The sequence below is a fragment of the Pelecanus crispus genome, chromosome 1 (genome assembly GCF_030463565.1).
Source record: "Pelecanus crispus isolate bPelCri1 chromosome 1, bPelCri1.pri, whole genome shotgun sequence".
NCBI lineage: Eukaryota > Metazoa > Chordata > Aves > Pelecaniformes > Pelecanidae > Pelecanus > Pelecanus crispus.
The window spans coordinates 19,485,985-19,501,301 of NC_134643.1; the positions used below are offsets into that span (position 1 = coordinate 19,485,985).

Here is a 15,317-nt window from a genome sequence, read left to right on the forward strand (position 1 = left end):
CCGAAGTCCCGCACGCCTTAGAGTCGCCTTGGCTTTCTGGCTGGAAGATGGTTCCTGCAACAGGACCTTGTTGCTTCTGACAAACTGGGGGGTCTTTGGAAGATGCCTGCCTTGGGGATTACACGTGGAGAAAGGCCATCAGTCAAGGGGAGAGCTGGCTGGTGAAACTGTCTGACTTTCCCCCCCACCGGGGAAGTGGCTTCAATGGCTCCATCTCCCAGGAGAAGCAGTAGGAAAGATGCCAACACCTTGCCAAGCATGTCCTCAACTTTCTGGGCTATCATGATCCTGGCTAGCCTCCTAATCGCTTACTGCAGTAAGTACATATTTGTCCTGGTGCTTTTGCTGGACGTAAATCCACGCCCTTCCCGTCTGAGGTAACACTTCTGGCAAAGGCTAAGCTCTGCAGCTGGCAAGCGTAGGTACTGTGCCTTAGCCTTGCCACCTCAACGCATCCCCCCCCACCCCAACACATCCCCCCCGCCCCCCCCATGGTAAAGCAGGTAGACTGACACTTTAATACTGCTGCTTCTTGGAAGCATGAGATGGCCTTAGGTTGTAGATGTGGCATTTCCAGTCCAAACAGAAACACCTCTTGGATCTTAAGAACTTTTTAGTGGTAGTAACCGTGATCCACTGTTCACTGTTTATTATGAGAAGTTACCAGCTCTCTCCCAGACTGCTCCCTCTGCGTACACGCTCTCCCATCCCCGTCCACCTTCCATGAACAGGAGCTATTTTGCTTACGTTCATTCCTTTAGGAAGCACATACTTAGTCAAGTGACAGATGTCTTAACATCACTGGGATGATATGTGATTCTCTGACTGTGAAATTGCATTGGAACACCCCAGCACTTCCTGAGCAGTTTAGTAAGCCCGTGCTATCAGTTTTAGAGCTACATCACAGGTTATCGGTAGAGTTTTGTATATTCTTTTTCAGGCTTGATAGATTGTCCATTAATCACACTGAGTTGCAGGTGAGGTATCTGTAAGAATCAAGTGCGTGGACTATTAATACTTTTAAAGGTCTTTATTTTTTTCTTGTTAGTTTCTTTGCTCTCAGCAAGAGTAATCTTCAAGCAGATATGTAATATAAATACAGTTAATGCCCATACTTCTGGGGGATGCAAGTTAGTCCATAGTACCAGAGTGGGAATCTTTCAAAGAGGATAGAAAAAGCAGTTGCTATGCAATAATAAAGAAATATGTAATTTATCAGGAAGGACCTGCAAAACTTTGCCAAAATAAATCTACACTGTATTTTCCCAACCTGAACTGAATGTGGTCTGTAATTTATCCATAGCGCATATTCCTTTCATTAGCTGTAGCATAAAAGACTTTGCACTAGGCTTGTCTTGTTGAGCTGTAATAGGTGTAGGTTATGATGAATAGGAAATGGATTCTGGTTTTCAGGAGCATGCCTGCTGCATTTCTTAACCCTCTATTCCATTCCCTCCGACCGTATTATATTCTCCATTTTTCGCTGTTTTTTTTTCCTGAAACAAGATTGTAATTGTCTAAGAGAACCTTTAATTCGCTTTTTTGCATGTTACAGGGACTCTTCGTACTGACAGCAGTGAAGGAGGCTTATTCTAAAAAGAATAACATATTTTGTAATTATTTTTTGTAGTTTAGCACATTTTGCATTACACTTATAAAAAATCACATCAAACAGGCCACACTTTTAAATAAGTTAATTCTGTACATAAAGCCATATTCAATGTACTAATATAGAGGGTATACTAAACAACATACTGAAATTTAAAAGAATTTATGTGCATACTGGCAGGTAAGTGACTCGGTAAATGCATATTACAGGATGAATAGTTTAAGTATAAAGGGAATTCAGCTGGATATTAGTAATAGGAAATATTTTATTAAGTTTGTGCTAGAAATGTCTGGAGGGTGCCAGGGTTTTTATGAGAAGATACGAGTTCTTCTGTGCAGATACCTTCTATCAGCATAGCCTCAGAAAGAGTTAACTGTGAACTCTGACACTTTAAAAATTATTTATATTCAACAGTGAGAGGTTTGACAATGTTCTGTTCTAAGGAATGAAGATGCCATTTGAATTGTTATATATTGTTCCTTATTTATTTTTTGTATTGTTTACTGATGCTGAACAAAGCAAATGTTAGCCAATAACAGGAAGGCAATTTCTGGTGTGCTTAAATGATCAGTTTCTAATTAGTTCTCTCAGCTAGTGTCGACGGTGTTTCTCAAACATGTAGTATGCTCTTCATTCCATATAGTGCTGAAGAGCACCATGTAGCTTAAAATATGCAGTGTCAAAACACTCCACCATTTATGTAATGTTTCACTGATTTGACAACTGCAGTTCCAAATGTTAATGAAGCACCATGAACATTTTCTCCAGTGGTAGTATTTGAAAAATTGCAAAAAACACTTTTGCTCTGTGGAAAGGATGTTTAAAAATCAAGGAAAAAATGTGAAGCTATTTCTAGGTAAAGTAGTACTGCAAATCTTATGAATTCTTTTAAAAACCATGTAGGGTTTATTCAGGCTTTTTTTCATCCGATGCCTTATTTTTTGAAGAAAAGCATCACTTGGGGGGGGGTCAGTTATGTTTTAAGAATAACAGCCTTGACATATTTCTTAGGAAATAAAAGAACTTGACAATGTAAGGTGTTCTGTATTTTTCCACTCACCTTGTATTCAGGTACATGGAAGTATACCAGCTTAAACCTCCGATATCAAGCAGACTTCTGTAAAAAACAATGTAGTTGAACACATTATTAAAGTAACTACAGGAACCTCATGTCTGATTATCTCTCATGTATCATTTTACTACATTTACATCAAACCCTGCAGCTCAAAAAAAAAAATTCAGAACTTTTGCATATTTCCATTTTTTTAGCACTATAAATAAAACTTTTGATCTACCTTGCTTATTTTCAGTTTTAATCTATTGGTCTGACAAAGCTTATTCCTGAATCAGTTATGTGAATGTTTCTTCCCCTTCCCCTAATTACTTTGTGAATCTTTGTTTCTGGGAATGTATTTGTTGTACAATAGTCATCCCTATTACTGGGAGCAAGCAGTAAACACCATACTCTCGAGTTCCACTTGACAGATAAGAGTATTTATAAAGCATGTTCTGGACGTATGCGTACATTCCATTAGCCTTTCATTTATACTTTAATTTCTGAAGCCAAATTATGTTCTCTTTGACGTGGTAAAATGATAAACTGATCATTTTTCCTTTCTTAAATGTTTAGATTATACTTAGGGATAGTGGCTCCATCCTATGGTGGAAGAGAAACCTGCATCAAATCAATTAGGTTAGTTGCTATAGTGATAAATATAATGTAATATTCTCCAACCAAAGAAAAATTGTGTGATTTGGTAGGTTCTCAACAGGAGAAGGCAAAAATGAAGTAATAGAAATACACAGTTTATGGTCCTTGGTGCAACCACCAAGGAGTTAGTTTACTTAACAGAAGCATCAGTAAATGTGAAAACGGTTTCAGAAGGCTGTCCTGGTAGACTGTGACCACCTTCAATGGCAATTCAGTATTAGAGGAGTTGTGACATTTTTAGATCCCAGACATGCATTCTGCATACTTGTTTAATGAACAATGGTAGACCAGAGAGAAGTACCTGCATTGAATTCTTTAAGTTACTCTTTTTATGTTGTGAAGATATATTGAATTGTTTTTTTCTCCTCCTGTAACTGGGATTTACATTTTTCCACGTTAGAAAGTTTGGTCAAATTAAAGAAATTTTCTGTGGCATCAAAGCTGCATGCTACATCAGAAATCTAAAAACAATGTGGTTTTGATTCAGAATTATTTCTTAGTGCATTTATTCAGTTGGCTTTGCTGTAAATACTGAGGTGCTTTTTATATGTAAATGGTGACTTTTTAAACAGCATACGATTCAGCTTTAGCAAAGTTGTGGCTGTTAAGAGCTTTTGGCTTTCCTTATTTTATACTATTTTGGAAGTGTAAGGAATAGAACATTAGACCCCTGTGGTGATAAAGGTTTTGCTGTTAAGGTAATACTTCTAAAGGCAAGCAAATGGGTTTTTTTTGCAAGGAACTGTCAAAACTGAATGGTACTTAGAAAGTTCACCTTCTTGTTTTAAATATTGTGTATGGAAGAGTGCAATATGAAGCCCAGCATTTATGCTGACTAAATGGTGATAACACTAGGAAAAAAGAATTCAAAAGTCCAAAATGCAAAATATTTCCCATAACTCTACAGTTCTGCATTGTAAGTGCAGGTTCTTTCACAGTAATAAGAAATGGAAAGAGGAAATGTTCTCCTAATTCATTATTTCTTTTGCTTGCAGAATACAAAATAAGAACAGTATAATGATGAAATACTGATAGGTTCTATTAAATGACTGATTCTGCAGTCTACCATTTAAATCTGTGGAATTTGTTGAGCAGAAAGTCAAGCCCTTAGCATAAATAACAGAAGTGTCTCAAAGATTTTGCATGGTACCATACAAAATGCAGGTAATTCCCATGAAAAATATTATATTGACTTCACCTGAAGTTGAGATCCTGTTGTTACGCATTGGATGGACACTGCTCATTTGAGAAATAACTTTTCATCATCCTGTTCTGGAATTGCTTTCAGTCTAGAAGACACAGGTTACTATGGACTCTAGGTTTTATCATTCCCTTACGCTCTTTGAGACTGCCAGCAGGGAGGACAATTAGCTGTGGCTGTCACCTGGACACCTCTCCAATAGGAGCTACCATATTGTCGTGCATTGGCTACTGAACAGCTGTTAGATGGTAAATGGTCACTGCTGATTTAAGTTGGATGCAAACAAGTCATCTCTGAATGAAGGTCTACAGATTCTGTTACTGATCCTATATCATTCAGATCACTTTGTCTGGTTTTTACAAGTGAAAAAGACAGATTTTTTTTTTTTTTTTTAATCTGTCCAAACTGATCTGTAATTTTATTATGTTTTCTGCAAGAATTACGGTACTTGTATTTTTCCCAAACTCTGCAGACAGAGTAAATGTGACATATAGAGCAACTGTCATTATTCAAACTTTTGTTCAGCTAGTTTGTGTATAGAAATGAAAACTAATGCTTTTATGACATTAAATAAGAAAAGCATGGTATTAAAATTTTGTCTCTTTATATAACATCCCAGCTGCTCCTTTTTAAGAAGGTTCATTTTTTTAATTAAAACCAATGCATTGAACTTAATGGCCTCTACAACATACTACCTGTTAGCATGAGTACCAAACTGACATTGAGATTGCCTCACCAGTTATGTTGTAGTTTGTCATGTATTACATAGAAGTCATTTGCATCAACATAAGAAATGTCTTCTTATTGCTTTTAATGTTGAGTTCAACCCTTTAAGGCTAAGTAAGCACCATTTACAATTTCTCAAATGTATTTGAATTCTGGTGACTCTTACTCCCATTGCAAGTATAACCACTGATATAGATGGATATAATGGGAAACAGGTACAGAGTGGGAACTAGATATAAATTGATATTTTCAATTAAGTATGTGGCAGAGGAGTATTCCATGTCTTTCAGCAGGGTTGACAGGAGAGAGGTTGAGACCTCTTTGACTTGCCTTTTTTTCCTCTGTTTATGCAATGTACTGTGTTGTTCTTACCATATGCTATGAAAACAGCATTGGGAGTATGGAGTAGAACCCCACTACTCTGGCTAAGTGTGTAAACATGGGCTAGATTGTATCTTTTTTTACTGGGGTCCCATTAATTTTTCACTCTCTGCTTAGTGGCTCCATTGAAGTAGTAGTAAGTCCTCCACTGAGATTAGCCTTATGAGTGGGTATTTTCCCACTCGTTCTTCTCTACTAGAAGCCGGAGGTATGAAATCTCTCAGTTTTTAGATGTAATGTAGTGCTTTCTTAGTGAGTGCTCTAACCATAAGGCTATTACGTGAAAAAAAACCCACATTGACAGCTAGTCCAGCATCTGGCATGCCAAATAATGTTTATTAGAGGTATGCCTTGACTGTTGTCAATAACTTAAAAAATGTACTTCGATACTGAACTATGTACGCAAGTGTCAAATGCATAGGCAAATCTAGAAAGCATTGATTAATGGCAATCTTCCTGGTCTGCATATTCTTTGCTGCTAAATTCAAACCAGAATATTTTCCTGTTTAGGCTCATATTTGACCAGGTGTGTTGTTCCGCTGTTGGGCTGGGGATTTGTTTAGGGTTGGTTTGGGGTGGGTTTTTTTTCTGTTTAAAGGGAAATTACACTGCTTTTTGCACAGATGGCTGGCAAAATTGCTTTTTGTAGATGTTTTGGGAAGTCATCTATTCATGGATATGCTTTTATGTTAGCCCTGCAAATAAGAAAGTGTTATGTGGTGACTATTTGCAAATATATGAACTGTATTTAGAGTATGCTTTCCAGTAGTTTTGGTGTAGAGGTTTATTTCAAAAATTTTGTGCATGTTTTTCAATAAATGGACTTTGGCTATAATACAGGAATCCCAAGTATAATGGTAGAGTGTTTTGCATTCATGTGATGATCTGTTGATCTGAAAAATTTGTGTCCTGTGTCTTACTTCAATCTCTGGATGGACTGCTTCTTTTGACACCTTTCTTGAAATACTTGATTGCTCTCAGATACTGCTCTCGGATACAGGAAAGTATCTCATCTAACTCTGGGGTGAGGAGCATAACTGACTATTTTTCAAAGGAGTCTCTGTGCAAGACCTAGTTACTCAATATCATCCTTGGTTTTGTGTTTCCTAGCACTTTTAAGTGCCTGTGGCCCAATACAGCAATAAGGTTGTTACTTTTCTAGAACAAAATGTTACTTATTTTTCCAAATTATATGCTGCTGTTGGAGAAAACCTGAACTGTATCTAGAAAGACCTCTAGCTACTATTTTTCCTGTGGTTACAATTCCCTTCAAGGCTGTAGGTTGGTACAACTTATTTTTTTAGTTTTGATGTTCTCTGCCTCATTCTCTTGCAGCCCAAGTTAACACACGCTTTCAGCTGACCCTTGTCTTTAAAAGCCCTCCACCACTGGCATCTCCTGCTCTTCCAACAGGAGAGTGTTTTAACAGGGCAGGATCTTATGATATTTTTAGGATGACATACCTGGCAAAATAAAGCTCCTTCTGTCTCTGCCTGTGACTGAAAGTAGCAATTTGAGCTACGGCCCCATTGTTCAGTTTGGTGTTTTGAAGGTCCAGAACTGGGACTGTCTCTGGCTTTGCTTTGTGTAGAGGTTAATTCCAGAACATTGTTAACAGATGTGCTCTGTTAGTATTCTGTGTACCAAAAACTGAATAAAAGCCCAGAACAGAATGCCTAGGAGATTGGTAACGTTTCAAATTGCAAGTTATGTTGGTTGGACTGATTCCTGATTTTTCATCCGTGGTAGAGAAGAATTGTGGTGTCCAACTGTACTGAAGCACAGCCATAGAACCCACTGGTTCCGTTACCTGACAAAGCTGTATCATCTGAGAGAAAGGTCCTTAATTCTTACAGAAATGAGAAATTACTACATTTGAAAAAGAAATTTTTGTTTCTGATGTCTATCAAAAAGTAAAAGGGAATTCTTGTTGTGTTCGTGTTAATCATAGTTTAGTTTATTATGGTGGCTTTTACCTTTGCTTTTAGAACTCTTCTTTTTTTTTTTTTTTTTTTCCTGATTATCTTAGAACTCTGATGTTGACAAATGTGTTCTAAGAGATGATATGCTGACAATATGAGATGCTGTTAACTCCAAATGCTTGTATCACTTTCAATACTCTCAGATGTCAGTATCCCTTTTAGCAGAATATTGAATTTTTCCATTGAACTACACCCATGCAAAGTTTGGCAGAACAGCCTAGCCAGATGCCAGAAGGGGGTTTAAGCTAAGCTCTTGCACTTTTCATTAACTGGTTCAACTGCAAGCAGAAATGTCAAAATGCTGTGGGAACAGCGGCTTCCGGCACTTCTGGCAGATCCAGAGAAGGCCCATGATCAGGGGGCTGGAACACCTCTCCTATGAAGAAAGGCTGAGAGAGTGGGATTGTTCAGCTTGGAGAAGAGAAGGCTCTAGAAAGACTTTATTGCGGCCTTTCAATACTTAAAAAGGGCTTATAAGAAAGATGGAGAGAGATGTTTTACCAAGGCCTGTAGGGACAGGACAAGGGGCAATGGTTTTAAACTGAAAGAAGGTAGAGTCAGATTGGACATAAGGAAGAAATTTTTTATGATGGGAGTGGTGACGCACTGGAACACATTGCCCAGAGAATTTGTGGATGCCCCATCATTGGAGGTGTTCAAGGTCAGGTTGGACAGGGCCTTGAGCAACCTGATCTAGTGGAAAGTGTCCCTGCCCATGGCAGGGGGATTGGACTAGATGGTCTTTAAAGGTCCCTTCCAACCCAAACCATTCTATGACTTTTGTTCTCTTGCTTTACATTAAACTAAATACAAGTGTAACGGATATGGTGAGAGGTTACCTGTTACTGATAGAATTCTCTGGTGTTAGTGAAAGAATTCACCAGTTTCTGATTTTGTTGGAGGAAAATGGACTTTATATTTAGTTATACCTTGGATAGACACTTTTCTTCCATGCAACCTCAAAGAAATGTGGTTTTTTTTCTATTATTTTTTGTATAGTGAACAAATTCCAAACGAGTTCTGTATATAGGCTTGAATCATAAAAACACAGAATTCTTTTCTGAATTGAACTAATATAATAATCTGAGTTAATCTTCAAGATAATTTTATTTTAAAAAATATCAGAAAGGTGTTCCAGACCTTTTTCAGTATATGCTGTCAGTAGTGCTTTATTGAACATTCATTTTAAGATGAGAATGTATACGTGTTTGTGCATATGTGTGCTCAGTAAAAAACACATCAATATTTAAAATAAAACTGAGAGGCTTTAAAAATTGTTCTCAGTGAATGTTACTTAAAGGTGGTAACTTCCCTGAAATTACCTAATATAAGGCATTTGACCTAACATGTCTTTGTATATCCTAATACCTGGAATAATTATTCTTTTAAAATATCATTTTAAAGAATTTTTGCAGATATTTTCCTTTTAAGTTATCAGGTCCAGCTAGAAAAAATCAAACATATATGTTCTGGAACTCAGATCCCATTGGGTTAAAAGAAATAGCTGACAAATAGTTTAAATTCCATCTGAATAGATCTGGTCTTTCCATACTTTAGATTTTTGCAGTATAGTCATCTATATTTACCATAGTCTCCTTTTAAAGTCAATGGAAACATAGACATTTTTACTGTGCAGTTTATGTGACCTGTTTGAGGTACATGATGTAGTTTGAGGTAAATTGTACTGCAGAAGTGCTTGTCTTTGTTGACTAAAGAGCAGATTGGACAACTTGCTAAGATTTTAACAGGTATGTTATCCATTAATCCCATCCTTCATTATAGCATCTTTAGAATATTGCTTATTTTATTTTCAACGCCCATGCTTAATATTTAAGTGTTTAATGTCAAGTAACTGGTTCAGTATTTCTGTAGGAAAGAAAAACTGTAGAAAAATAGGCTTGTGATACAGATTCATTAAGACTGTAGGTCAAGATACTGAACTACTGCAGCAAAGGATTTGTACAAATTGAAGGAAGTAGTTGGCATAAATTACTGGGATCTTCTGAAGACATCTTTGCAAACAGCTTGTATCCTGAACATTTTTTGCAATGTGTTTTGTCTTACTGTAAATTCTCCAATTTCATTGCCAGTATTTTCACACTCTGAGCACTCTAAAAATACTCCTTCCCCAAAAAGTTGGAAACTAGGTGAATTTTAGATGACTGTACCAAAGTTTATCAGCTTTACCATTCTCTTTCTCATTTTTTATTCCTCTTGCATACAAAACAATATTAAACACATTTGCACCATGCAGCCTTTTATAGTGTGATTAATACATTTGAACCGCCTTCATCTACTAGTGATTTAGGTAAGAAAAGGTTTAAAAGTGAACAGTGTGTACATATGTATAAGAATCTGCGGGGGTGAAGAAGACTAGAAATGCTTGCCTTGAATATAAGAGCAGATACGAATTGCACTGAGTGTTGAAGTGCCACCCACTCAACTCCTCCTGCCCTTCCTTCTCCCCTCACCTCAAAAATAAAAGCTATGTATGAAAAAAGTTTGTTATGTGGTCATTTTTGGTAGGGTGTTGGGCTTTATGACCCGAGTTGTGCCTCCAATTCTACATTCTTCAGTCTAAGTGCTGTTTTTACAGTCCTTTTCATCTGGAGAGATTTGTTGCCTTCTATACCTCATTCTTTTATCAACATGTTTTTGTTCAAGGAATATATTGCCGCTTTTCACCTTTTTCCATGGTATATATATTCATGGACTTTTTTCATCTAACAGTTGGCCAAATCTGCTTGTGCTGCCTGTATAACTAGAGATCTCTACCTTAATCCTGTCTATGAATGTAATTATTTTCTAATATGATCTTCTTTACAATGCCTTACCCAAGAGATGTTTTAACAGTTTATGGTGTTATATGAGCTCCCTTTCCCATGTTTTTGCAGAGTTCTGTTAAGTGCTGCTGTGAACTCTTAGGGTGATAACAAGTTACATGCACGGCCACTAACAATTACGATAAATGGATTTGAGGTATTTCAGATACAATTCCAAGGAATTAGTTTAAAAACAACTTATAATACTTGAGTTAGTGGCATTTCAAAAGTAATTCCTGTGAAACAGCTTAATGCTTATCTTTTTCCATTTTGACATTTGACAGGAATATAGGTAAACCAATATATTCTTTCGCACAAATATTACATTGACTTCATAAGACTGACATCGTATTGAGCATATGGAATACCAAGAACTATTGCTTAATGTTTTCTCAGATAATTTATCTCTGTATAGAGGAAAGGGATGTCCTTCAGAATCCTCAATTTCACAGAGTGAAAGTAATCTTTTCCTCTTGATATTTTAATATAAACACACATGCAAAATAAAATGAAGCAATACCTATCTCATTTTTTTTAGTTAATACCCTGAAGTTTTTAGGGGATTTTTTGTCTCTATCAAAGACCAAATTTGTAGAACTCAAGAAAATATTTCCTACATTACCTTATTAGAGCACATTCCCAATATATTTCACTGCCTCTCCTTTCACTGCTTGTAGTAACTGATGTCCATTTCCTTCCTGAGAGCTTCTTTTAGAATTTAGTGCTCTGTGTTGGCATAGAGTCCCAATATTAGTTTTCTATATTTTTCAGTTTTGCTTTCTTATTTTTCATACCTAAGGTCAGGTGAATTGGCCCTACTGTTTGTCTTGCCACTTTCTGAAGTGCTTTTCTGTTACTAGGTCTGACAAGTACAGCTATGTGAATCACGGTTTGCCAGACAAATTAACTTGATATATGTGTAGAGACTTTTCTCCCAAGTGCTAGATCTGCAGAGATTTGAGAATTGGGCTTGGCTGTTTTTCTTCCACATGCATCAGGTTCTCTGAGCCCAATTATAAACTCTGTGATATGGCATTATTTATTTAAATTATTTATTTAAATTATTTTAAAAGTATATTAAAGCAACAGGTATGACTACGCACAGAGGGTTAGAACTGAACTGTTGTGAAAAAATATGCTTTCAGTTTCATTTCATGTAATTTGAACAAATATTTTAAGTTGCCAAAATGCTGGTGAGCCCTGGTGGGTATGATGAGTATACGTCATTTGTCATGACAGGGATGTCTAAATTTCAGATGCATGTTGATATTACTCAGGTCATGTATGTTTTGTGGGACAAAGAACACCTACGTTTTGGCTAGATAATATACATTTTTCCAGTTGTGGCACAGGAACAGCTCTCTTAAAAGTGGTTGGCAGGAAGCTAGAACTTAAATCAGAGCTAGCTGATTTTGGTCTTTGTTTGAAAGGGATGGTCACATAAAGCATATGGAAGGAAAATTTCAGAGCTCGTCTGTAAAGTCAAAGAGCAGCATTTCTAAAGTGTGCTTTTCAAGAATTTCAATTTCTTATTTTGCTTTCTTGTTTACTCAGTGTATATTTCTATAATGCATCTATTTATTCTCGGGATGTAGCACTGTAGCTGAACGTAACTGATTGAAACGTAACACTTTTTCCCACATCTCTAAATTTGCTGATTTTTTTTTTTTTTTTTGCCCTGAAGAGCAGAGATAATGCCATGAATTTGGTGGGTTTGGTTTTGTTTTGTTTTGTTTTGTTTTTTTTTTAAATTGGAAGGTAATCTGGAAACCTCAGTTAGAAGGAAAAAAAAGTATACATTTAAAGAAATAATAGAGGAAGTAAAATTTTGAATTTTGCTTGCTGACATATTGAAAAGAACTGGAAGTTGGATATTAACTTTGATTCTATGAGGGTATTTTTTTAAAGGTCAACAGAGCACCTTTCAAATCAGGTACAACTATGTGACAGACAACCATTGGAGAAAATTCTGTCCTTAAAAAATGAAAGCTTGTAAATTCACACTGAGGCTTGTTTATGTGTTGGTTGCTTTTCCTCTTACCTACATCCCAGGACTGATTGATGTATAAACACAGGGATACACGTATGAGAAAACCACGTGATACTCTGGATAATCCATTTTAGTTTTGCTTCATTGGAAACAAATTTATCATATTGGTTAATTTGTATCTTGTCTGGAAGTTTTGAGAGGAGTAATTTTGTTTGTTTAGGAGTAGTTTGATCAGTAAATAAATGTAACATTTTTTCTTCTGTGGGTCTTTCATCCGAAATTATATAAAAACACTTAAATACTTAAATATTGATAACAGCAGTTCTTTCTAGGACTGTAAGATAAATAGCTTTATTAGTTTATAGGATATGAGATATGTCTATGGCTGCAAATCATTTAAAGAAAGCTAAGAGTTGGGTTGAGTGCTTGCTTTCAGGTAGTGGATTTCGTGTTGAGTCTTGTCTCTCTTCATCTTTTCCACAGGCACCTGAGTCTGAAACATTACTGCTAGTCAGGAAGCTGTACCTGCTGAAAGGGAGAGCGTCTGGTTCTGTCTCTCTGCTTAATGCAAGAACTGCCATAGTGGAAGAATTAAAGCTGTAAACTAACTGTCAAGATGTTAGTTCCCAACATTGGGAATAACAATATTTTAGCTGAAAGGCAGGCAAATCAAGATCTTACAGAATGTGTATTGGCTAACTCATTCAGTTGCTGCGTGTATTAACACAAATCTTGGCCAGGAGGTTCATCCACTGTTGCAATGCTTAGCTCTATAAAATACAATAGTGATAACCATAAAAATTTATTTTCTTTCACATTGAAAGTAGCTGTTATTGGGACTATACTCAGGCAGAAAGAATGTTGCTGGATACATTTAAAACCTGCATATATTATTAGTTGATACTATTCCAGGAAAATGACCATAATGTTTATTTCCTGAGAACAAGGAATTTGAGCAGGTTTAAACACACAAGATGAGGAATGATTTATTGTCTGTAAACAGCTGAAAAGACTCCTTTTAAATCAATTGCAGATAATGAAAGGAAATTAATGGTGAAAAGAGAAGACATTAATTCTTTTTTTTTTTTTTTCCTGAACATGGATTTAAGATGACTAATGTTGAAACAACACATTAGAAATTTGCATGAGTGTCTCAGCCCGTGAAGCTAACAAAGAGCTTCTGTGTGTGAAATTCACGCAAATGCTATCAAAATATCTACCAAACTCTTGATCTTTCCTACCTGTGTTGCAATTAAGTATACAGCTTTTTTTGAAACCAGCTAGATTTCTAAAGGTATTTTTGAGGTATCGCTTAAAATGTGCTTCAATCTTCTGTTCAATTCAGTAGGCTACAACATTTGAAAACTTTTTCATCAATATGTGGAACTTTTATGAATACTTGAAGTTAGTATCTTTTGTTCCTACAGTATCTTTCTTAGAGAGTGATTCTGTCTGTACTGGTTAGACCACACATATACAGAGCATAAACCTCATTTTATAGTAGATTTCTTTCTCCATTGCCTGACTAGTTTCTATACATGTGAAAAAGCAGATTTATGTAAGATGAATCTCAATTTTCCATGAAGAATATTGATCTTACACTAACAACATGTTTCTAAACATAAATGCATTTTCTTTGTTTGTTTTCAATAGCATTGAAAAAGAGTGTTTGTGGCATGGTTTTTTGCAGGATAGGCATAATACATCTGTTACTTTTGCCTTTGATAAAGGACTTATTACCTCAAGGAACTTAAACTATTATTTTTTAAAGAGAAGGGAGTAAAAATCTATGAAACAAATTCTTGTGAGCAGCAAATTTGGCTGGTAGATGAATCAGGCAAAAGAAACTAGTCTTTTTGACACTTCAAGTATGAGGTACAGACTCTAATTTTGTGAAGCTCAAAAACAAGTGTCAAGGAGTTTTATGGGCCCCATTACCTTTCAGGTTCGTAAAACACTGCCAACAAGCATGTGTCTCTCTCTCTGTAGAATAAATAGCTCAATTAATTTATAGAAGTCTTCCCATTTTGTGTGTAAAAGATGAAAATAAGGGTAAATTAATCTGAATAAATTGGGTTTGTATTTTATTCCATTAATCTTGTGGGAATTAGTATCAAAATAATGCTAATATGGTTGTAAAATTTTTCTTTCTTACACTTCATTGCTGTTAGAAGTTACTTTCACAGACCAGGGTAGGCCTTTGAAAGTTTGAACTGGACTTTTTATACATTTTTGTTGCTTAGTGGATGTTTTCTGTTGTTGAGTATGGGCTTTGGAATTTTGTCTCATTTGGAGCTTCATTTCCACATAAAATCACAGTTCCCTCTTCCTTCCATATATGCAGTGCAAATCTGGAGATATGAGTGACCGCTTCACCAGGATCAACCCGTGCCTGAAAAGCAGGTAAGTTCCAGTAAGTCTTAGATGAAAGCCAGGGGATATTTTTGCTGCCATGGCTGGTTGAGCCAAAGATGAGGAAGAAAAGATGTCTTTGAAGCTGTGACCTGATTTAGTGGCACAAAGACAAATATATTTGTAAATGGGAACGATTCTGGAGAAAGTTTGTTTTTCAGAGCACTTCTGTCAAGCTGCCAGCATTATTTTGGCCTTCCTGGATTCAGTACCACCTCCTCTTTAAACAGGAGCTTTTTACAGAGTTTATTATGTTCACACTTGGCACAGGGTGGAGTTGAATGCTGTGTGTGCATTCTGCTGCTTGCACTCTAGATCTAGATCCTGATGAGGAGTAAATAGGAGGAGTATGATCATTGTGAGAGTCTGAAGATGGTAGAGAAAAGAAATGCCTCTAATATTCTGCGTTTGTGGTCTGAGAAAAATGATCCAAGTCATTTCAGGCTATTACAGTTTGCCCTCTGCAGCTGTCTTTGGGATGAA

The 15,317-nt window shown here is 36.3% G+C and overlaps 1 protein-coding gene across 1 annotated transcript in view; it reads left to right on the forward strand.

The window, feature by feature from the left end:
• Positions 1 to 204: 204 nt before the first annotated feature.
• Positions 205 to 15,317, forward strand: part of TAFA5 (TAFA chemokine like family member 5) — a 363,876-nt gene continuing 348,763 nt past the window's right edge. Inside the window, exon 1 of the mRNA XM_075727778.1 lies at positions 205 to 316. Within this exon, the coding sequence (XP_075583893.1) occupies positions 205 to 316 (112 nt within the window). The remainder of the gene's footprint in view (positions 317 to 15,317) is intronic.